The sequence below is a fragment of the Schistocerca americana genome, chromosome 2 (assembly GCF_021461395.2).
Source record: "Schistocerca americana isolate TAMUIC-IGC-003095 chromosome 2, iqSchAmer2.1, whole genome shotgun sequence".
Classification (NCBI taxonomy): Eukaryota; Metazoa; Arthropoda; class Insecta; order Orthoptera; family Acrididae; genus Schistocerca; species Schistocerca americana.
Window position 1 is genome coordinate 937726620 of NC_060120.1, and position 26279 is coordinate 937752898.

The window sequence follows — 26279 nt, forward strand, 5'->3', positions numbered from 1 at the left end:
ATTTCAATTATGGATTTACGAATATTGCCCTATGATGGTTGGGTCTTCACTTCTTTCAAGCGATGATAAAACCACATGTTTCCATTACTTGCTTTGCTGTTTTGTCTCAGGGTCACCCCATCAATTATCCATTGTCATAAGATGGTTGAAGAAGTCATCAGAATAAGCTTGACACAGCTCAACGTATCGGCTGCCGCCTCAGTTCAGCGTGCTTTTTGAGACAGTATGAGCTGTCACAGAGTGCACTGGGTGGCAACCTTTGTCATATTGAAAATGTCATGCAATATGTTGTAACTGATCCATGACTGGTTTTTCACTTTATTCACTATTGACTCGAATATGTTACACAGGTCTTCAAGAAAGAGGGCTTCCAATTCTCAAGCAATTCCTGGTTCTTCACAGAGAGATGGTCTTCTGCTTTGTTCTACGTCATTCAGGCTCATTTGACCACACAGGAAGTGTCGTGCCACCTAACTACTGTGACGCAGTGTATGTAGTTGCAGTGCTGTTCCCCTCCAAATTCAGAAAATAAATTACCACACAATAGTCCACTTTTTCAGTGGGCTTCAGGTTCTCTCTTCCTCCCCCCTTTCTCCCTCCCCCCTCCCTCTCACACTCCCAATTCTATCAGTGTTGCTACACTACTGTGGCACAGGGATTTCAATGTGTACCAGGAATACAGATGTTGTTATAAACAAATAAAAAAATTACAACACCTTTTTTTGAGTTGATAATTAAAACTTTATAATGATCACATCTCAAATCTGAATAAAGCAGTATATACGCAAAACATTATTCTCCAAGTGAGGACCATTTTCACGAAAGTCAACATCTACAAAACACAAACTTTTCAGGAAACACATTGTACCGAACTGCTTAAAAAATATACATTGCTGATGTCGTACAAAATAATATTTCACAAATAAACTCCTGATACATAATACAACTGTGGAAAAACATTTCTATCTTTCAGTTGCAAATAAGAAAAAATATGTAAAAAATCATGAATTTTTTCCAAAACTGACCCTCTACAGATTAATTATTTTATAGCTGTAATGTTTTAGTTTATTTTAACCTGCTGAGCACGTAATAATTTAATAAATTGGTTCATTAAGGTACTGTGCTTTATTATTTTCATTGTCACTTTCATTGTAACACTCTGTCGCCGTCCCAAAGAACTCAAAGGCTTCTTGTGGTAATTTATCAAAAAATATCTTCAGTTTCTTTTCGCATCAGCTTTTTCAACACTCACTTGATTTCTAGGTGTTATTATAGCTGACTGATGAATGTTCTTTAAACTACCTGTATTAGTTTTTTTCACTTCATGCATTATCAGAGAGGAAAAGTATGTGTTCTGACTTTACAGATGGCACTATCTTTGTGCTTAAGACATTTTGAGTGGTGGCTTCTCTCTTATTAATCTATTAGCAGAGATCTTGAAACAGTACACCTGCCAGGCCATGCTCAGAACCATATGGGTGCCATGGTTGTTCAGAACCTCATGATAGCGTGATGCTAAGGTTGTGGATTTCAAGTTTTCTTAATTCCTTTTTAATGGTACCAAATACCCGATTGGTGGTATGAAACTTTGACGCCTGATTGGGAAGTTGTGAGCTAATTTGTCTAAAACCAATGACAAATGTCTACCACAAGCAGTAGATGTTCTCATTTGGGAAAACTTGTTTTTGTAGATGTTAAGTTCAGAAAAATTTCGAAGTCATGTGAGCAAGATTAAACAGACAAATAGTTTTCATAAAATCTGTGTACTGCAGTGCATTTGTCTCATTTAGAAGTACATGAATACATATATAACTCATTTTTGCAAATTTTGTAGTTGAATTTTGTGAAAATGATACTCAATTTCAGATATATAACCATTTTCAAATGGACAAGTCCTTGAATATGTGGCACATGGCATCCAGACAATAAACAGGGCGTCTAATTGGGCAATGTATCCATACACACAACACAATAATTCATTATCAGTGGCTGATACTCGTATCCGAGTTTGGCTTAACAGACAAATTCTGGTATGAAACATATGGCCACATAGATGACACATAATAGAGAGGGCATGGTTGGGCCTGGCGAAATTTGAATCTCCGACTTTCTCGTTTGTCAGCTTATGCCTTTCCTGCCCAAAACATAAAACAGTGGCTGAATTAGTTGTGCACTAGTGAGTGTGAGCTCCTGTTGTGGCACACCAGTTACTCAGGTTAATGTTTAGATTCTTTATATTCTTGAATTGATCCTTTCAGCACCTCAGAGGAACACCTTTGGCCCTTCCATCTGTGCTGAAGTCACTGTATAAAATTTGTTGAGGAACACTCTTGTCCATCATTTGCCTACATAATAATTAAAAGTCCAAGAACAGTATAAAATGCATAATGGATATCAGACAACATTATAATACACGTAAAATTATAAAATAATATTAAATAGTAAACATGTATGAATGAGTCCTGTGAAACTGAGCGCAATTCATATTCTCACTTGTGCTTGTTTATACTAAAGGTGATGGCCCACTGTTTAGCCAACTGGACTTGCGTTCAGGAGGATGACAATTCTAATCCCCTTCGACCATCCCAGTTTAGGTTTTTGATTATTTCTTTAAATTACTTAAGATAAATACTGGGATGGTTCTTTTAGAAAGAGCTCATCCAGTTTTCTTCATTATCCTTTACCAATTCTAGATTTTGCTCTGTATCTGATGGCTTCATTGTTGACAAGATGGTAAACCCTAATCTTGTTCTAATAAGTGATAGTATTTACTGTGATTTTATACACAGTAATCATGCTTCCATGTTTACTGATGATGTGATAACTATGGTGTTATGATTTGATGGGCTCATAATGTACACTGTGTTGTCTGACGATAATTATTTTATTCTTTGAGATGCACATCATATTGTTCTTCACACTAGTAATGATTGTCATGTGCGTATGTATAGGTATATCGTGTTCTGTGTATGGTCTTATAAAGATTGAATGCAAGTCAGATGTCAGTTGTGTAGCGCTGTGCACACACTGTGGACCGGGTGATGGCAGTCAATGACTGGGCTGCCCCTGGTACCTGGGAGCTGCCTCAGGTAGTTGCGGGTGCACCATTTGAATGTTGGCCAAGATGCCCCTGGTGGCTGCCTCAGCTAGTTGCAAGCTGTATGTCTGTGCACACTATGACTATTGTAGTGGTCCGACTTAACATCCACAGTGGGCAGTAGATATAGTAACCAGCCGATTATTCCACTCCTCCTTCCTTGTGGGGGTAAAAACCAGACATCGCTGTCCACAGTTCTGCGATTGAAGAGATGCCAATAGCATCCATTGTGGTGCTTGGGCAGCTGCCATAGCTGTGGGAAGTTCATGATCTGCCCGTACCAGTGGATACAGACAAAGTGAGTGGGACAAGGGCCACTCACAGACATTTGGGAGACTGGTCGACAGGACCAGCAACGGGGGTGGGAGCCATCTGGACGTTGGAATCGATGAGAGGGGAGTGCCGCCACAGGCAGTGGCGTCGGCAGACTGGAAAGGAGAAGCTGTGGTGATGGAGACTAGATTTCTGTCCTCACTGACGGCAGCACCTGCTCAGCGCGGTGGAAGGCGCTGACATCGGCCACAGGAAGCAAACCTGCCATCACTGCTGATGTAGCCCCAATTGCTGAGGTAGGCAGGCATGGCCAGGCCAGCTCCATCCCTGGATTGGTCAGGGCAAATGAAGAACAAGATGTCAGGCCCATGGCCTGAGGAGGGCCCTACACCCATCCAGGGAGTGCAGCTGTTTCTGGAGGCATGCCACAAGTCAAACATTGGTGCAAACCATGAAGATGCAATGAGTATGCTGGCTGTAGATGACAGCCAGAATCCATTAAGGGTGCGGTTCAAAAGCCCTGACCCAGATTGGTGTGCCGGGCATGAACATCAACAAAACTGATGCCACTAGAAGATGCCTTCTGAGCAGCAGGAGGTTGAACACTGTGTGCGGTTGATAGCGATGCAGGAGCTCGGCAGGACTCTTAGCCACAATTCTGTAAGAGCTTACCAAAAAATGATAGCCTCCTTGGCTGGAAAATTGTGTATATACTTGCATATCTATGTCTTAAATGATTGGACAAGGAGTTCCGCCTTGCTGTTTGACTGCAGGTGGAAGTGAGGCGCCATTGTGTATACAAAAGTTTTCAAAAGATTCATGACAAACTTAGAACCCTTCTCCAAAACCAGGGTACAAGGCAAGCCGTCTATGGAGAATTTCTTCAACAGGGCCTTGACAGTTGTGTCTGCTGTCACCAACGGACAAGTGACATAAGAAAAATGAGAAAAAGCATCAGTTGCCATCAGCCAGAAAGTGTGTAAAAAAGGAGCAGTGAAATCAGTGTGGACTCTTTCCCAAGGCTGTGTAGGGGTCAGCCATGGCAAATAAGCAGCACCTGCTCATCTAAGCGCTTGCAACAGGCTGCAACAAGGTGTTCCACTCCCTGAACGATGCCTGGCTGAAACACATCATGCCAACAGTTTTGTGCGAGAGATCTCCCAGTGACCCTGATGTAATGAGCAGAGGACACCCCACCACTGGAACCACAATGCGTGGAGTAAACCCTTCTGTCTACCGGAGCATAATGCCATCCAAGAGGGAGAGGCAATGGTGCAACACAAAAATTCTGGAGACGGGCCAGTGGCCAGCCTGGCAGGTCGGACCTCCCATATTGTGTCAAGCCAGAGCAATAGATCCACCACTACAACAGAGCCAATACAGTCATTGGTGATGGGAGAAGCCATCCACTGTGTACCTCATCTCCGTATCCTGTTGAGAACAAAGCTGTTCCTCATGGATGAACAAAGGGGACAAGAACAGAGCCCAATGCTGAGGATGATAAGTGGCTTTGTCCAGTGAGGAGACCGACATGCCAAATAAGGAAACTGGGGGCTTTTACTCCACACAGGAACACAATTTTTTAAGGCATAAATAACAGCAAGAGGTTTTTTCCACCTGAGAATAATGTTGCTGAGCCACCTTGAGAGTTTTTGATGCAAAAATAATAGGCTGTTCAGAGCCATGTGAATGGCGATGGGTCAGGTCTGTAGCCAGTACCAGATACTCACTGGCTCGAAATGTTGCAAGAAATGGCATGGAGTGAAGACTAACCTTAAGCTGCACAAAGGCACACCTACAGCCTGCAGACTAAAGAAAAGATCCCCTTTCCCAAAGCAACAAATGCAAGGGATGGGTGATAGTAGCTGCTCTGCAAATAAACTCGTACATCGCTTTGCCGAGGAATGCTTGAAGTTCTCATAGATTAGATGGGCAGGGCAAAGTTGTAAAGGTGGTGATATGTTGCTCTATGGGAAATTTCATGACCCAAATAACCAATGGAAGGTTGGAAGAAGTGAGGCATAGTGTGGTTATGTTTCAGGCCTGCATTATGTAAAACAGTAAGCAAAGAACAGAGGTTACATGGGTGATCCTCTGTGGTAGCACCTTTCATGACGATATCATCAAGGTTGTTAATGCAATGGAGGACAACTGTGGTAACCTATTCTAAAAAATCATTGAAAGATGACAGGTGCACTAATCACCCCAAACATCAATTGTTGATACTGATAAAGGCCGAAAGGCATATTAATCACAAGCAGTTGTTTTCATCCTTTGCCCAATGGAATCTGAAGGTCTGGATGTAGGCTCCAACCAGATCAATTTTCAAAAAGAATTGACCTCCAGCCAACTTTGTGAGCAACTCCTCCGGGCATGGAGGAGGTGGCTGTCTATGACTGCCTGCTCATTAACATTGACCTAAAAGCTACTGGCACTGGTCATGGCCAAAAAAAGCAAGGATGGGCAGAAGACCTGATGTTTGCCATGAAACTGTGCACAACCCAAGCCTGGGGCAAAAAGATCTGATAACTCAGAACACAAGGAATACAGTTTGGAAGGCACTTGGTCTGACACTAGATGCACTACATCCTCAATAAAAAATCCAACAGTAGCAAAGGCAACTAACCCAAACAAATTTTTGAATGAAATGGAGCAATGGTTTATAAATTGTCTTGCCATGAATTGGCTGAGAATAGGAGTTTGAATTTGCTATTTGTTACAGCTTATCAACAAACAGTAGACATGTGCCAGTGGTGAGAACCAAATCTGGCATATGTCTATGAGTTGAGTAGCAGCATGATGCACCCCCCCCCCCCCCTCCCCATATCTGCTTGTTTGATTAATGGCTTATCCATCACTCACACTTCAATGAAAAGTTTGATCTGGGCTGCAGACAACAGTGAACACGACGATGAAAGGGGGTGGAGGGGGAGGGGTCAACATACCGCTGCTATGTGACCTTTTTTTTACATTTATGACCAGAGGCTTACTGCTTACGGCAGGCTGCCCACTCATGCTGTTTTTACATTTATGGCCAGAGGCTTACTGCTTACGGCAGGCTGCCCACTCATGCTGTATAAAACAAGAAGGACGCGAAGGAATGGCATTTGCTGTTCCTTTTGCTGACGACATGTTCGTCTGCTTTGGCCCAGTTCATTTGCCTCCTCTTCCCCCAGCGCACTATGCTCCATGTGCTGGAGCTGCATGCTGTCAACAACGGCACCATCATTCCAAGCCTCTGATTGGCAGCCCATGGCATGGGAGACCTCGAACAACTGTGCAATATTCAAAACCTCTTTTAGTGAAGGTTCCTCAAACTGAAGACCATAATGATGCACTTCATTACTAGGGGCTAACGAATGATTGCATCTCTGACTGTGATGTCAGCATAAGACTCCTGAAACTTGGTCTTGAAGAACTGACATGTGTGACTGAGGTAATGAAGCTTAGTCGTCCAAACTTGATATTACTGCTGTGGCTGTTTGAGACATTCGTAGAATTCAACATGCGCGGTGACCTTATGCTGCTTGTAGTGTTAGGAGAACAGCAAACAACACATATTGTCGAAAGAAAGTGATGCTGGTTCTTGCAGAGGAGCTAACTGGCACAGTAAGTGATAAGAACAGACCCTTACAGACCTCTGTGATCCCACCCGGAATGTCACAAAAGCTGCTTTTTGTACGTGCCCCAGTATTCTACGGAGTGGTGGTGGATGAACACCCCTTGGCTGACATTGGGTTGTCGTAGCCAACAAATGCTCCAACTTGGCTGTAAGTGCCTGTTATTGTTGCAGAAGTGACCAGAGTAAAGCTTCTATGGAGAGCCAAATGGCGAGAAAATCACAGAATCTAAAACTGCAAAAACTCTACCCTGCTCTAACTAGGAACACAAGGAAACATATGGCCATAAAAGAGATACAATTTATTGGATCATTGATTGACATCAACGAGAATACAATGAACTAGTTCACACATCTTTTAACAACTGAGGACCTGGAGGCCTATGCTTGCCATTATAAAGACGTTATCCACATCATGTGTCATTGGTGTAGTGCTGCGTGTGCACGGTGAACCAATCGGTGGCTGGGCTGCCCCTGGCAGCCGCCTTGGATAGTTGTGAGCAAGCTATTTGAAAGGTGGCACGCTCTGTACTTTCTCTGGTGGATAACGTATGGCATGTATTCACAGACTTGTCAATTATAAAATGGCTGTATAGCTGAAATTGGTTAATTGTGGTTTAAATAAACACTGTTCCATGCAAATACACAGTATTTGTAGAAATAAGGTCATCTTTCAAGAAAACAGGACTTCAGAAACAAGTCTCAAGACAAATTACCAAGCAGTTGTTTGGATAAGCATGGAGATGACAGACTGTGCTATTGGTGGGGCTAAGTAAAGGGTGTGGAAGAACCAATTATCATGAGTTGCTGTGAGCAACAGTTTCATGCAGTAGGTGATTCTGTTAATCCCTGATCATGACTTTGCACTACCTTATTTCCTAATCATATGCATATAATTGCCAAACAGTGGCTTGATATCAGTGGTTGAGTAAGGTGGCAGATGTACAGGGAAGGTTGTATGTCAGACTTGTTTTCAGAAGTTTGAACACAGCATGTAAGTTTGTAAATGTGATAACCATAAAGAGAAATGCAGGTCTTTGGGTGGCAAAATGTCACTATCATGATAATGAACCAACTTCTAGATACTATTCTGTGACAGATGGTTGTAAGTAATTTAGAGACTTTTAGCCGATAGTTTTGAATTCTTGTAATTGTTGTCCCACAAATGAAAATGCAGCAGTAATGACAAATATTTCCTATTGATATGAGGAATCCTACAGATGTGAGATAGTTGATGGATGTAGCTTCTAAAAGGCATGTGGAGAAATCATTTTATGTCGTTTTTGTGGGGAAAAAGGAAGGAATGGCCATTATGGAAATCACTTTTAAAAAAGAAAAATAAATAATGCTGCATCACGTAACTTCTCAGTGTATAAACAGTTGCCAAAAAATTATTTTCATGAAGTGAACAATAACTGCTTCTCCTAACACTTAGTATCTGAGCACTATGCTGTGTGTATGTTTTGAAGCAGTAAACAAAATGTATTGAAATTGATTACTGGAAATTACCTTGAAGTTTTGTCAACTTTATTTCAACTGTCCCTCCCCCTTCTTGTTGCTCCAACCTGCCAACTACTTTTCTTAGTCAAATGTGTCAAGTCGTAAGCACTAGCTGTGACTGGTGTGTGCAGAGTGTAGCATCAGGCTTTTGTGTTCATGGTGTCAGCGAGAGAGATAAGAAGTTGTGTAATCCCAGTGACAGCACAAGTCTTCTCTTCAGTAGCATCAAGTGGACACACAATCTTAATATTCTCATCCAATTAACAACTTACAATCAGCATGCTTATATGAAGAGGACATATTTTCCTGACATCGTCAGTGTGGGGGCGATTTGCAATGTGTGAAATTCTTCTTTAGTTATCACTCATTGTGAAGACAGTTTGAAAGAAAAATGAAGATTACTGTTTAATGTTCCACTGATGACAAAACCATTAAGAACAAAGGACAAGCTCATAGTGGAAAGGGTGGGGAAGGAAACTGGCTTTTGTTCATTTTGGAAGGACCACGTGGCATTTGCACTAAGCAGTTTAAGAAAACTACAGACAACCTAACCTTGATTGCCACTCAGGGATTTGAACTCCACTTTCCCAAAATACATCCAGTGTCATAACCACTGCATCACATCATATGGTGACAGGGTAGAAATTTAATCCAGAACAGTGGTGCATGGTTTTGATGATTGAGAAGTTTACACTACCACCTTTCATTTCCTTGTCTGCCAAATATTATGGTAATATTTTATGTGTCACCATGATTTACACTAGTGTGTATTAGTGACCTTGTCTAGTGACAGAGGCAAGTCGTCAACATAAAGTTTTCTGTACATAATGATGTCTTACCACCTTTTAATATCTTGATAATTGTACTGCTCTTTCTTTTATTGTCTTTCTATTTCCAGATGAGACTTTTGACAAGACATTCCATGTCAGTGTTTCTATTGAAGGTTTAACTGCAGACCATAAACCTGTCACCATACTACACAGTGACAGGGCCCACAACAGGTAACCAAAAAGTTGATATGTACCGTCACATGGTCAAATTTCTTTAGTATTTGAAATGTGAAAGAAATATACTGAGATAGAGAATAGTTTAGTTTTGCATTAACCTTCTTTTCAGCTTCCTGTACTTCTCTCTGCCATCTGGTATCTCAGGTGTAAATAGATTACAACTGTTAATAAATCTGAGGAAATTAGTAATTCCAAGGGTGATAAAAGTGTATCTAGTGAACTGTACAAATCATATGCCAGTGTGATAGTCTTCCCTCCATCTTGAGCTTTTCACTTGAATTATCACACAATATTAATTTTTCCCCTTTCAATTTGAGACTTATGATCTGTATTGAGATTCAAATTTTTTCACCACCTTTGGCGTCTATAGATGTCATTAAGTATATGTTTTCAAGTAAATTGTTTGTAGTTGTGTATTATTCTCCATGCAGTGAGTTATGAATAAAGTTGTTCTGTAACTATGTGTTGTGTCTGTACTGTCAACCCATGTCTCAGTAGATGGCATGTTGACAATCAGAATCATTTTCAACATTTAGATCTTGTTGATCTGATAATATTTTTCGAGCCCATTAGCCATTTTTTCTTCTGTCTCGGTAGAGGCTCTTGCTATCACCTGTGTTCTGGTTCCACTTCAAACTTTGGAAGATTTGTATTATCTCCCTTAATTTGTTGCTCTCAGTGATGGTGTTTTCCTTCTATAAAACTTTTCCTTCTATAAAACTTTCACATGAATAACACTACAAGCAGGCAGTTGTCAAAGGCAGTAATGGGGCAGCACAAGGGAGGACATCTGACTACCCCAGAAATAAACTACACGAGATTCGTTCATACCTGTACCGATCCTGTACCAGGAAAAAGGCATAAGAAAAAGAAAGAAGAATAATGGTCTGTTCCAGGGCAGCAAATTGTCAGAGATATTTTTTACGTTTCTGAAATAATTTTGATTGTTATCTTTGGGTTACAAATTTCAGATCTGGGTCAGACAATCATGGGCTACTCTGAATGCATGAAAATAGAACAGCAGCCACTTCTTTCTATTTATATGTGTTATCAGTTCTATTTTCTTGTACAATTACTAATTTGTCCATCACTCTACCTATTGAAATTATCCACTATTCTCGTTTTTAAGTCTTCTGTTTTGATAACTGTGCCCTGCTATGTTATCTTAACTACAAAACAGAATGTTAGGTGACAGGATCAGTTTAATTTTGAGATGCTACTATTTATTTTCTTCCTGTGCTACCAAATTATGTGAAATATTTTGTGTCAACAGCTTTTTCACCCATGTACCATACATGAATAAATAGGAAATGGGGAAATAAATATCATTTAATAAGTACCCTGTACCATGCACTGAATGGCATCATGCTGAGTACAGATGTAGTCTTCATAGTGGTCCTCCATTTGTGTCCATCATTGAAGTCAGCCATGTTGTTCAAATGGTTCAAATGGCTCTGAGCACTATGGGACTTAACTGCTGAGGTCATCAGTCCCCTAGAACTTAGAACTGCTTAAACCTAACTAACCTAAGCACATCACACACATCCATGCCCGAGGCAGGATTTGAACCTGCGACCGTAGTGGTCACACGGTTCCAGACTGTAGCGCCTAGAACCGCTCGGCCACACCGGCCGGCAGCCATGTTGTCTTAAAGGAAGTTTGTAGTCCTGGCGTTCTGGCAGCTTGCTTTAGATAGTTGAACTTCCAAATTATGTGGTAACCTGGATAATTTTTTTCTGTTACTTTGCTTTATTTTCCTCAATACTTGAACTACTTTTTTCCAAAACATAGTTGAAAATGAGTAATGAAGAATGTCAGTCACCTTGCCTGACACCATTTTTGACCTTGAATGCTTTGGAGGCATCATTCATAAATGTCTTCAACACTTTTTTATCGCGGTCTTGGACACATCATTGACATCAGACTCATCCAGAATATTAACTGGTTCTGCTTTCAGTTATATCACAGTACATATTTTATGGAAATCTAAAATTTTCATATGTGTAGTTCATCTATGAAAGTCATGTTTTGCTTTACGCTAGGAAAAATTATTCTCGCAGAATATTTTCTGGTCTCATAGGGACTGTTGATACCACAGATCATAGATGTTTATTTGAATAATTTTAATGCCACAATATTAATGGTAGTCACATCTCTTTGCATTCTGTTGATTTACCTCCTTAACAGAAAGGATGATGTTTAGATTTAAAATATTTCACTATAAAAGTAAAATTAAACACAGAATAGAAAAATATCAACTATGGCATTATAACAAAAATTGAAATTTCTGGATGCAATAATGTATAAAATTAAGGAAAGGAAGTCACTCACCTGTAGGTGATGTAAGTGTGGAGCATAGAAACATGCAACAGGAAAGATCATTTGCACTAGCTTTCTAGCATTTGCTGCTTCTCTATTATAATTACTAGTGCACACAACCACACAAACACCCAGAGTTTGGGTTTTGGTGTATGTGTGGTTGTATGTGGGAATGTGTGTACCAGTCTTTTCTGTTGCATGTTTCTATGCACTACACTGTGGGCTCCTGTGGGTGAGTGGCTGCCTTTCCTCACTTTTACATATAAGTATGGCATTACACAGTTTTGGGCTTTAGCCCTCTCAATTTTTGCTTACATAAATTTTTAACCAAAGGTGATTGAAGCATTTTTCAAAAAGTATGTTAACTGGCATTGAAGTCTAATGATCATAAACCTAAACTCAGTCATCAGCCTCGCCACCATTTCTAACAACTATGCTGTTGTGAGTCGCCGCAGTTACTAACAACTAGGCTGTTGTGAATCCTATAATCCATTCATCATAAGAATAAACCTGATGTAAACAAACACACACACGACGATTGGTCAGAAGCCGTAACACGCGTACACTGGCGCTGTTACGCTTTCGGAAGTGGGTCCTACTTATGTATTAGATATCATATTACTAAGTTATGTTAAATGGAACTTTAAGAAATTCAAATGTATTAATAGCCATCAACGTTTCTCATAATCATGCTTCAGCTACGTAGTTTTTATTTAAAAAATCCTGTATAGTCACAGCCTTTGCAGCAATGTTAATGCACAGTGTGAAAATGGCTAAGGCTGCTTTCTGTTCCGTAGTGAAACACGCATGTGGAACACAGTTAAAAAGTGCTGAGAAATAGGCTGGTCTTAATGTTTTCATAAATTTATGGAGATATTCGGCTTTGAAGCTTTTCCAGTGTTGTATATAATGCAGTCGATCAATAAAGTTACATTGAACATGTAGCACGGTCAGTTGCGTAATGGAATGGGAAACAAATGTGGTTATTAGTGTGTTAGTTCAGATCTCTCCAGTATCACTTTTTTTTTCCTCGTTCTATTTGAAATGTCTGCATCTTGTAATTATAAAACTAATCACCATTTTTTATGAATAATGCATGTCTTCTTATTTCTAATTACATATTGGACACAAAATTCCTGTTTCCATTTCAAATACAAATTCTTAATTATTGATGTTTTATGAAAGACTGTTCAATATTTAATTAACTATATGGTGAAATCCTTCAATAGTCTCTTGCATTACACACAGCTTATGCTGAAAAATTACAGTGTGGTTAAGTCAGGAATTTTCATCATTCTTGTTTTTAATTACGATAGTATGTTAGCTAAAAACAATAACATGTTGCGGTTTTTGTCTAGTCGTCTAAGGAGCATATTGTGACAGATTTGCAGTGTAGTATTTCATTTTGTGTAAAAATTAAATGACATTCGAAGCTGTATTGTTCCTCTGATCATCTCTTTTTACATGTGAACTGCAACTGGTCACATCACTGCAGGCCTAGCTGTAGCAGCTAAACGGCCAGTGCTGTCCAAGTTAAGCACCGGTAAAGCTGTTGTCCCGTATTATCGCTAAGTCATTGTGCACGTAATGCATAGCACAAAATGTACCCTTATTATCATTCTTGACGGTACTCGAGACAGCTTGGCTGCAGTCCCACGTGAAGCAGAAATCCAATGAGGTTCCAGCAAATGTGGAAGAGTACATATGGACATGTTTACATCAGGTTTATTCTTATGATGAACGGATTATAATACAAACAGCAAACAATGGTCTGGGTAAAGACAATCATTCATGATATAGAAGATCTGTAAAACAATAGACATCCATTTAAGCAAGAAATTGCTCATAGTAACACAACTTTAGAAGTCATGTTCTTCTTGAAAGATCATCGGTGCAGCACATAGATACGTCCTGCATTGTCCCAACTTCGTGATCGCACTGGAATGATTATTTGTCTTGGACAGAGTTAGTCAACTGAATGCTTAAAAGGTGAAAGATAAAGAAGGTCTAGAGAGAGAGAAAGAGAACTCAAGCACATGCAGGCAAGAGTAGTCGCATATTATGCCAAGGTAATTGAAGGAGAAAGGGCAGCAGCATAGAAGCAGTTCTCTGCCTTTATTAAGCCAATCAGCCATCAGTAATATGTCCACTTCAGTAGCTGTCATTCCTTTTACACCAAAAAAACTTTCCTTTATATTCTTGCAAATGGTGCATCTGCAGTGATGGACATTATTATGTCGAAAGCCTCACCAAGACCTTCAGGGACAACATCTAGCCACCAAACTTAGTCCACAGAACAGGTTGTTGTTGCTATACCCTCCCATACACCCACACCTAATTCGCAATAACAGGATAATTGAGATTTAGACCTGAAAGCAGGTGAATTCTGCAGTACCCTCCTGCACAGTATGCTGTGAGAACAGCAGCCATGTAATTCAATACTGAATCCTTCACACATTTCCAGTCAACATGCAGTACCGAGTTCACTTTGCAGGATCATAATGACTTTATCACTTTCTTCCTGACTTTCACTGCTAGCTTCAGACAAGCTGTCACTTAAAATAAAGAAAATCAATACAGTGAGATGAATCACATTACCGAAAAGATCGTAACAGCTACATTAGTGACCACAGTTCTCATTCACAGCTGCATTTGGTAACTGGGCCCTATGATAAATGGTGATATTACAAAAGTGAAATGAACACATGGTGCAACCAAGCTTGTTCTCTGGCTGTAAACAACTAACCAATCATTTTGTTGGCCCAACCTGGGTATAATACTCATTGTATCCTCACTAGCAATGCTGATAAGTATTTGGCTCCTATTCTGCCCAAATGTCAATCCAGTTCTTAATTACTGCATCATCACCCATACATGACCCTTGTATTTGAATGTTGTTTGGTCCTTCCTCCCCCACTCACCCCAGCCCATCTGTCCGACTGTCTTGAGCTGTGGGGCGATGATTGCCCCTCTTTTTTGTTGTTATATCCTTTAGTTTATAATCCTCATGATGTCTTTGTTAGTTCTTGTCATCCACGTACATCTGTCCTTATTCCCATCCCATATGCCTCCATCTCCCATTCCCTCCCACACAAACACACACACACATACACACACACACACACACACTATTCAGCTTTGTACTTCTCTGGATCCATTGCTTCACTTATGTTGATAAACATAAACTTAAATCCATGTCACCACAATGTTTTCATAGTGGTTTCCTCATCATGCCTCTCTTCCCTTTTCAGAACCCACACACCACTGCAGAGTAGAAATTCATTCTAGAAACAATCCCATGGGCTGTGGGTAAACCATTTCTCTGCAGTATTCTTTCTTCCAGGAGTTCCAGTCTCGCAAGGTATGTAGGAGAACTTTTGTGAAGTCTAGAAAGTGGGACAGAGGTACTGACAGAAGTAAAGCTGTGAGAACACAGATGTTTAGCCAGAGAATCACTTGCCCACGAAAGACAAAAGTCCCAGGTTCAAGTCCCAGTTTGACACACAGTTTCAATCTGTCAGAAAGTTTCAGATCAGTGAAAATTCCACTATAGAAAGAAAATTCATCTGGTTGAGCACTATTGTTTAACTACTTCATTATTTACTTAACACTTTGTCTACATGGTAACTGTGTTCACTCATTTAATTTTTTTATTCAGCCCAAAATTTTTCATTAAAATACACACAGCCAGTACAATAGCTGAAAAGTCATATATTTTGTGACATTTTTTGTAAAATCATGAGGTTAACTGTGTTTGGTCACAATTAGTACAAGAAGCGATGTAAGTGTTCCTCAGCATAATAAAAGTAACAAATTTTAGCAACCTATTGGAACTTCAACAACCTTTTTTTGACTTTATATAAGAAAACAAACTCTAAATCATAATTTGGTTTTGATTATCATAACCATCATTTGACCAAAATTAATTTACCCAGATCACATGAGGAACCAGCGATCAAAACCAGTGTAGCAGCTCCATTCGATAGTACTCAGTGGCAGTCATGTAGTCTGGGTAAATTAATTTTGGTTAGATGATGGTTATGACAGCCAATACCAGTTTTCAGCAGTAGAAAGAAAAGTAATTGTGGTTTAGACTGTTACTTTTTATTCTTATAAAAATATATAAAAATAGGCAATATAGTTGCTACAATACTGGTGGCCAATAGACATTTACCTAAATCAATGACCTGTCTTTGTTGACGGAATCCAAACTGAAGAAAAATAATAATAATCCATGAAGAAGATAGGTTTTGTAAAAATTCCAGCATGGTGGATAACAGAGAAACAATTTTTCTCTCAACAAAATTACACAATATGATGATTTCAGGAATGCACGCAGATATTCTCTTATAACAGAAGTGTGCCCAAAAGGCATACTTTTCCATAACTATGGTAGAATTTTGTACAAATTTCATAATTTGAAAACTTGTCTAGTTGGCAGTAGTATTGTTTTCTCATTGGTGGTCGGTTGTGATACATTGAAAAGTAAAAACAGAGATTAGTATTTGTTTCCCTCCCTTAACTTTATGTAACGTAAAAAATGAAACATTAATTTTTCCATATTCTTTCTCGTGTTGAAAAAATATCCCCATATACCGAATTAAAATGTACACTCATTTCACTCGAATTTTCTTCTCAAAAGGAGACCAAAGTAATGGAGTAAAATAGAATCAACAAACTGAATAATATTTAACAAATAAATATAGCTTGGAACACAGGAGAGAGGTAGCGACAGAATTCAAGATGTGAAGGTGTTTTCTGAGCTGTGCCTGGGTAGCTTAGTCACTAAGCCACTGCCACTGCCACTATCTGGGAAACTGCAGTCAATCTGCAAAGGAGACCTTTACCAAATGGGGCTGACAAGGATGATGGACATATACAATGAAAGCCAGCACTACTGCTCACAGTTTTCTTTGACTCTTGGAAAAGCATCATGGAAATACTAAAAATCCTTAATTGGCAGATGTTTGAGGATCAGCCTCCTAAGTATCCCTTCTGTAGGGATCATGAATACAAGAGTAGACTATTTACAGCATGCACAGAGTCATTAAAGCAGTCATACCTCCCGTAGTCCTTACACAATTGGAAGAGGTAGAAAAGTACTTTGCTAAGTGCCCTCTGCCATGCACTTCACAGTGGTTTGCACTTTATGTATTATGTAGAGGTTACCATTGCCCATAAAAGGAAAGATCCAGGATCAAGTTCAAGTCCAGCACACAGTTTTAACCTGTCAGGAAGTTCCAGAGTTATTGCATTCCACTTGGAATTATCTCCCAGTGTGTTGAGCTACAGGCTACTGAGGTAATGCATAGATATCAGTAAATAATTGGTTTTAAAAACTGAGCAGTAGGACACTGTATAAACTGTGTAGTTCAAATGGCATTTCTGGCCAGTTCAGATAATTTGTTACATATACAAATGTAACACAATATAGAAACAGTTTTTATGTAAATGTTGTATCTTTGTCTTGAATTTGAAGTGGAGTATTCTAATGCAAATCCACGAGAAGTTGTCCCAAGATGAATGGTGGGAAGTTGAGGATTCATAGAAATACTATTCCAATGTGATAATAAAATCTTCACACACACACACACACACACACACACACACACACACACACCTGCTTACTGTTGTGATGGATCAGGTTTGTAGTAAGAAAACTTAACACATCATAGATAAAGGTAAAAGTTTTCTGTCAACAAATAACCACATACTTACGTACATCCAAAACATATGTTATTAGTAAGCAGCTGATGAGTATTGTAACTAAAAGAGAAACTTTTTTTATTTATATTCTAATTTTTTTCCAAAGTAGCACTTTCCAGTGTATGGAGTAAATTGCCATTTACTATCATTTCATGTATCAATTGATTGACTGGCAGTAGAAAGGGTTACATCATGGTAGTTAACAGTCAGTGTATCTTTCAGGATCTATTTTCCACTACCAATGAATTCCATAATACGAGGTCTGTTTAAAAAATTCCAGAACATTTGTAATTTCATGCCAGTGGTGCACTGGAAAGAAATGCAGTTGGCATCCCTGCAAATGCGTGTGTTTAATGTGTAACTGCCAAAAGTTTCATTGTTGTATGTCTGTTATTGTTCAGTGCTGTATTGAATAGAACATTGTTTCACACAGTCTGTGAATTTTGAAATGGTAGAGTTAGAGTAACAATGCATCTGCATTAAATTATGCGTGAAACTCATTAAATCCTTTCCAAATGATCCATGAGCCCATACTCAGTGTTATAAATAGTTCGCATTATTTAAAAATGACCAACGGAAGTTAAAGATGACCCTTGTCCAGGAAGCCCATTGACGTCTACTGATGACACTCATGTCAGGAACTGTGCATGCCAATCAAAGACCAACTGTTCAAGAAATTGCAGAAGAATGTAACATCTCATGAAATCCTGACATCATCTTGGAATGCACCATGCGGCTGTCAAGTTTTGTCTCACAGCTCATGAGTCAAGACCACAAAGACCTTCACACTCGCAATCTGTGAAGAGCTTTTGGACTGTGCAAATGAGAATGAGATGTTCTTTTAGAGAATTATAACTGATGATGAGATGTGGGTCTATGATAATGTTGTTGAGACCAAGGTTCAATGTTCACAGTAGGTTCGGAAAGGTTTTCCAAGACCAAAAAAAGGTTGTCAGAGCAGGTCAAACGTCAAAGCCATGTTGATAGTTTTCTTTGACTTTGAAGGAATTGTTCATCATCAATTCAAGCCACAGGGACCAACTGTTAATCACTGGTGCTATAGACACGTGTTGTGACGCCTGCAAAAAAAAAAAATATGTGAGAAGAAAACGGCCTGAAATGTGGTGAGACAGTTCATAGCTCTTGCATTGTGATGATGCACCCACACATTTATCTCCATTGGTGCTTGACTATTGCACAAAAAACAAAATCACTGTGCTGCCTCATCCTCCATAATCTCCAGTGCTGCCTCATCCTCTGTACTCTCCAGACCTGGCTCTGGATACTTATTTTATTTTTGAAGTTGAAAATCCCGTTGAAAGATTTGCAACAATAGATGAGATGAAAGAAAATTAATGGCATACTAAGACTGCTTCTGGATGTGGAAACAGCGTTGGGAGCAGTGTATCTATTGTAGAGGAGAATATTTCGAAGAAGACCATGCACAATAAATAAAAGGTAAGCATAAAAAAATTTTGTGGACAAAGTTCCAGAATTTTTTGAACAGACCTCTTATGTAATGTATTCTTGACTGTTTTCTTTAATTTTGAGACCTCCATAACTAAACCAATTAAAGGGAATACGAGAGATTGAAAGGGTAGAAAAGGAAAATGATAAGTGACATGTATTGCATTAAAGCAGGTCTGTCAAACTTAAAAGCATTCTGCATACATCTACACGGAGCAGAAATTGTTAAGTATGTAATAATATGTAATTGCATCCTCAGGTAAAGATTAATGTTAATAGACATCATGTTCTGTGTCTCATAAAAACTGCCGTTCCCTTTTTTTCATGTTTATCCCTAGGACTGAAATGCACTCTGAAGAACAGAGAGGACCAGGGAAAAGAAAGTGAAAAGCAGGTGGGGTCTGTGCTTCATTATTGTTTGACAGGCCTGCTTTACAATACATTTGCATCACTCTACAGTAGTAACAAGATTGTAAGTTTGGTGAGTCTCGCACATTTTTTATATTTTCAGCTTCTTATTCACAACATTTCATGGAACAATATATTTGAAGATAATTTTCTGATAATTTTAGTACATAAAAATACTACAGTTCATAAATCAAAAGCTGGAAACAATTATTGGAATGGAAAAGTATGCTGCTTAAAAAGTGAATTAAGGAACATAGCATTTGCAGTGATTTTCTGAATCCATTCATATGGGCACCATAAATTTGGAGTACCAGAATTACTTTGAATTAGTTATTATTATCCATTTCATAATTATTGACCCCTATTTTGGAACTCATAATCTGATTACATCGCATGATGAACATCACTGTGTTGTACCTTGCTGGATTTGTGGAAATATCTACTTTTATTTGGTGTATGAATATTACTTTTTTGTTGAAAAGTGGGTGACATGCATGGTATTATTTAAGATAAAGCTTGTTTTTCTGAGCAATTTTTTGTTTGGCGTCAATTTTGAGAAGTCATAGAAGCCAGACTGTAGTTAGGAGAAAAATTTTTCCATGCATAGTTTCATGATACAACCTTTTTCTATTTCCAGGCAGACTGTCATTATTTTCTGTTTAATCGTTTCATTGCTGTAATGACAGATGTAAGACACAGTGACTAAGCTTACCACTGCAGCTACTGTGCCAGAGAGAACATGAGTGTAAAGGTGAATCTTTTGTTGGTTGCATCACATGTCATTACTAATGAATACTCTCCATGTTTCTCAATTAAGAATTTGAAAAGCAGTTGCATTACTAACTGCAGTCTTTGCAAGGCTGTGGTGAAGCATAGGTGTCATCCCAACATTCTGCCACTGTAGTAATGTGTGACAAGTGCCTATTCACCAGTGAAGAATGGCAACTTCGTACTCACATTCCAATATAGCATTGCCATATTCGGTTGTTATTGCGAGTGAACACTTAATATACAAGCGGGTCTCAATAAATGAGCATTGAAATGTATTGTACATTTTCAAAATAAATGAAAAATCGATTAACTTGAATAAATTTTGCAGGAAAGAATGATAAGTAAAATAAAACATACCTGAATCACTTTTTTTGATGACTGAGGTGTCACTGCTACTGTTGCAGTCATCTACTTCGATCACAGTGGTTCTGTTGCTATGTCAAGACTGTGGTTTTATAGTGCGTGTCTGTTTTCAAGTTTGTGCACATGACTCATTGAATTCATTCAGACACTTTGGGGATCAGTTTCCAGAGCTAAATGGAATGATTATAAATTACCGTTCATCTTAAAATACTTCTTCACTTTTGCTACTTTGTTCTACACAAGGGCCCATATAAGTTCTATGGTGTTGAATTTGCAATGTGCCACAGGCAACCACAGAACTTTAATTTGGGTATCCACTGAGTGCAGTACATTTTTCAGAATATATTCTTGTGATCTCAAGTGCAGTCCCACATGCTACTTGGGCACCTACCTGATTTCGTAAATTCCTTATATGATGTAGTAGCATCAGATGGTATTATTGCATTCCATCCATTAAACAATAGAATCCTTCTTTCATTTCATAAATGGATTTTGCAATATTAGATTTATCATCATTTATGGATCTTGATCTGTAGCAATTGCATATCTGTTTGGAAATCGATAATGTAGTTGGATGCAGGTGCACTACATGCCGATGTCAGCAGCTGCCAGCCTGAGGCAAAGCACCCATTAGTAACGAGTGGTACTGACATCAGCGAAGCCGCCAAAGGCTGACGCCATCACGTGCTGCTATCAATGTGAAGATGGCACAGCTCCTGGCTTCCTACCAGCCTCGGGGTTGCAATGTACCACATTAGGAATGACAGTGTTTATGTCTTGGTATCCAGAAAGCCTGAATTCAAAGGCATATGTCCACACTGGGTAGTGATCAGCAATGATCGGGCCCCGTAGGAACCGGTGTACAGTAACAAGAGACCAGGCAGCCCCTAGCCCAAGCTCAAACATGCAACCTACCAGGAAGGTAATCAATAGAAGAAGATAATCACCTGGCATGTGACCTAGCAATGGGAAGGCACCAAGTTGTCTGGATATGTTCTCCAGCTCAGGCAGATGCCTAATGCTAGTAGAGATGAAGTATTGGAAGGTGAGTGGATGTTTCATCTTTCACTGCAGTAATACTTGTCTTGAAGTTAACAGCTTATGAAGGCAGTGGCATTCAGCATCACGCAAAACTTCCTATACTGTCATGTACAGAAAACATCGGCAAGCATAAGAGAGTGAAGGTTTGATTTGGGGTGGTGGTGGTGGAGGGGGTGATGTTTATGAGAGCCTACTGCCAGTACTGATTGCACGCTTTTACTTGGCCCCTGAGTGGAGGATGCTGGGAGCAGAAGCTTTCAATCAGCTCATAACACATAGGCTTCTGAGGCAAGTCACACATCCTACTCCTAAAGCAGCCAACTCATAGAGTATAAAAGAAATGAACATGTAAGGGGTTAATGTGTCCAAGAAGTGACACGAAATTTGATGTCTAATCACTAGGGGGACCCTCTCTCATTATGTACATGATATTAACAGTCACTATGCCCAACAGCGCTCACAGATCAGCACTATATTCACAGTGGTTGCTTATTGTTACAGCGCACAATACCGTTATGTAGGTAATGTTGGCAATGAGCGTAAACATTACAGAGCGGCACAAAGTGAGGCAACATCCATAGATCACAGAGCGGCCAGGATAAAGTGTGCAGCTGTTACTTCCCCAACAGCTGCACCCTACTCCAGAAGGGACAACAGGCTTTCACAGCATAGTGTTGCCATTGTGTGATGATGACTTCATTTGTTCTGGATTTTTTGTTTAGTCACCTCCTGCAGGAGCCTAATGGAGCTGTAATATTGCCCAGCTTTACTCTTCAGAAGCACTGGCTAGTTTGTTATGCTACATCAGCTTCCTTAATAAATTTGCTAAGTGCTCTTTCATTCTGAATATGCCTTTTAGTGAAACAGTATCTGGACTTCAGGCTGACGCTTGCTTCCCTCTGTATGATGTCGTTTTGCTGAGCGTTGCTGTGACAGTTCATCACACCCATCAGAGTCTTGTTGCTCTAGTTCCTTGCAGAATTGCTTTGGAGACTTCCATTAATTACATTATTTCAAAATAGTGATGGAGGCATCTGGCAAAATCTCACCAAATCTCATTTTTCTGGGGTGTGGGGCAATGAAAACCTCATTTCAACCTTTTTAATTCAGAGAATATACATTATTGTAACAGATAACCTTTTTCTTTTATATAATTAATCTTAAGCAAAGTGGCCACCAATCTTTGTAGTCTCCCTGAATTGAACCAAACATTTTATATGTGTGCATGCCCAGGATTCCCCAATTTGAAACAAGCACTGCACAAGTGTTAGATTTCATTTGGGGAGCTGTCTGGTGCACCAGTCAAAATCACTGCATTCAGTGAGTCAGTTGTGGTGTTCTGCAATGCATATAAAGCTGATGTTATTGTGTTCACATGAATTTGCCTTAAAATTCTTACAATGCTTGTGTTAAGTGGCGTGCTGACAAGTCGAAACACTCATGCAAGCAAGAAGTTAAATGTTTATGGAAGGAAGCTAAACTGAAGTTCAACAACAAGAATTCTCTTAAAGAGCATGTTAATCAAGAGACTGAAAAGCTACGTAATCATATGGTTCAAAGGAAGGTACAAATAAAGTCATTCATCTGCAAAGTAAGTAAAGGTTCAGTGACATTTATGTACATAACATTCAAAGAAAAGTTGGTTTTAGCGATCCTGAAAAACTGTTAAGAGTATTGCTGTGGAGCCTTTTCATCTACCTGTCTCTGTTCTGCCCATCCAAATAGTACTTGGGGTTGGCATTTTTGAAATGTATTAAAAATACTGTTTAATATGCTTCATAAATAAAATGTGGATCTGTCAAACTGTTTTAATCTATATTTAAAACAAATTTTAAAAATTTCATTGTTACATATTTTTACCCAATTATGGGGTCAGCCTCATGTGGAGAAGGGGGAGTGATACAGACGACATCACACCAGAGAAAACCTCTCACCTAATTAATGGATCTTCCCTCAGTTGAGGAAAATACTTGAATCCTGCTCCACTCAGCATTGTGTTTCTCCTTCTGTAATTTGCACACCATAGACTTAATGAACTTATGCTTGTCCATGTTTGCTTGCACATTATGTCACCTTCTCTGTTGGCTTTCACATCTTTCTCATTCTTACAGTCAGTAATAGTAACGGTGTTAACAGCAAGTTCTTTTAGCTTTCAATGAAGTCATTTTCTACCATTATTTTCACAGATTACACTGTGAGGTAACAAGGCACACTACTTTGAATTGGAACATGATTGTACCTAGTCATGTAACCAAGTTAGTTTCTGCTATATCGCCATTAACCAGTTTGTTTTTCAGAGTAATATAATGGGTACTAACAGATATTGGTGTGCCAAGAGAGATATTGGGCCATAGGATGTCATTGAAATTAACTATGATGTACTCAACCCTTTTTTTTTGCCACTGGGGGTCACACTTATACATGTGCACACCTTGCCGAAGAGTATTTATACAGTTGTCAGTGGCTGCTTTGTAACCTGCACCAATATAATTTCCTTTGAATGGCAAACATTGGAATAGATTTCCAACACATCCTTGGGTACTGTAGTTCTCCTAGCCTCAGTTTCTGGTAGCTTTTATCCTACAACTAGCCTCTGTCTTCATCCCTATTCCTAACACATTTCTTGCTCTTTCCTCTCAGTAATAGTTTTCTCTCACTGGGTTTCAAGGCTGTCTGGATCTCGGATCTGTACACTAAGCTGTTCGTATAAGGCTAAGAAAGAAAAATTTATTACTGCACTGTGGTTCAGAATAAAAACTGTGAAATGTAACTTTCAGTTGCTGCTAGGGTGCAAATCTGTTAGGGACAGCAACTAATAAATAAAATAAAAAATAAATAAATACTCCACTCTGACCCATAACCCTCTTAGTATGGTGTGTAATGGACATGGAAAATGTGGTTAACCTGTTCACAAAGATGAAACTGAAGTGAAGGATGACAATCTGCAGTCATGAGGTAGATGGTAGGCATATCTGTGGAGTTTCAAATGTTGACCAAATGTTCAGAATGTTGTCTGGCTCACAAGAGTGAAATGTTATCATATAATAAAAGACAAAAAAAGAGTTAGTGGCAGCAAAATTGTTCCCCTAAATCATCTATGGTTTGGGAAGGCATCACAAGGATTTCTGGTAATGGTGCAACATGTTCTGTTAATACTGTCATGAGGAATGGGATTCTCCAGACCAGCAAAGGAAATATCACCCAGAGTATTTTACTCGAATTATCCTCACCTCCAGGCAGTATCCAACTTCCCACCACCAGCACTCAGCCTCTTCGAGAAACAGTTGTTTCCTATATTTACTGTTTATCAATATGGGATCAGTATTTGACATTTTCTGTGCCGCATGACATGGTGTTGCCTTTGTGACAGCAAGTGAAAAATAGACCCTATCTTCCCAGCATGTCAGCAGGTGATAAATGCACAGCAGCATGTCTTAGCACCTCCTAGAAGTTTTAACTTCATATATGTTGTTGTTATTGTTGTTGTTATTGCAGTCTTCAGTCCAACAACTGATTTTATGCAAGTCTCTTCATCTCTGCATAACTGCTGCAATCTGTGTACATTTGAACCTGCTTCCCTCCATTACCAAATTAATCATTCCTCATTACTTCAGGTTGTGTCCTATAAATCTCTCCCTTCTTTTAGTCAAGTTGTACCACAAAAATATTTTCTCTGTGATTCATTTCAGTACTTGTATGTTGCTTATCCTATCTACCCATCTAACCTTCTGCATTATTCTATAGCACCATATTTTTAAAGCTGCTTCTCTTCTTTCCGGAAAGCATTTGACATGGTGCCCCATTGCAGGCTGTTAATGAAGGTACAGGCATATGGAATAAGTTCACAGATATGTGAGTGGCTCAAAGACTTCTTAAATAATAGAACTCACTATATTGTCTTCGATGGCGAGTGTTCATCAGAGACAAGGGTATCGGCAAGAGTGCCCCAGGGAAGTGTTATAGGACTGCTGTTGTTCTCTATGTACCTAAATGATTTGGCGGACAGGGTGAGTGGCAGTCTGCAGTTGTTTACTAATGATGCAGTGGTGTAGGTAAGATGTCAAAGTTGAGTGACTGTAGGAAGATACAAGACAACTAGGCAAAACTTATCAGAAATTTTGCTGCTCAAATAAAATTTATCTTCTATTTTTAGTGTCTCATTTCCTAATCAAATTCCCTCAACATAAGCTGATTTAATTAGACTACATTCCATTCTCATCTGCTGTTTTCAGTGTCTCACTTCTTAATCAAATTCCCTCAACATAATGTGATTTTAGACTACATTCTAGTCCCTTTGTTTTATGTTTGTTAATGTTCATTTTTTTGAGATGCTATCTATTCCATTTAGCTGATCTTCAAAGTCCTTCACTTCTCTGACATTGTTGTAATGTCATCTGCTAACTGTAAAATTTTTATTTTTTTTTGTCTTTGAACTTTAATTCACTTTCTAAATTTCTCCTCGGTGTCCTTTACTGTACGGTCTATTTAGAGATTAAATAATATGGGCTTATAACTGAGGTCTGGCTTCTCTACAAGCTGTAGGTGACCTTTCACTTCCTGTATTTTGTCACCGATAACTTCAAAATTTCAAAGAGTGTATTCCTGTCAGTATTGTCAAAAGCATTTTCTAGATCTACTAGTCCTATAAATGTGGGTTTGCCATTCTTCAGTTTATCTTCTAAGATATGTAGTAGGGTCAAAATTGCCT

General features: G+C 39.1%; 1 protein-coding gene across 1 annotated transcript in view; it reads left to right on the plus strand.

Moving 5' to 3' along the window:
• The window catches only part of LOC124595551 (transmembrane protein 181), a 231276-nt gene that overhangs the window by 137822 nt on the left and 67175 nt on the right, over positions 1-26279 (plus strand). The window contains exon 5 of the mRNA XM_047134331.1: positions 9388-9490. Within this exon, the coding sequence (XP_046990287.1) occupies positions 9388-9490 (103 nt within the window). The remainder of the gene's footprint in view (positions 1-9387; positions 9491-26279) is intronic.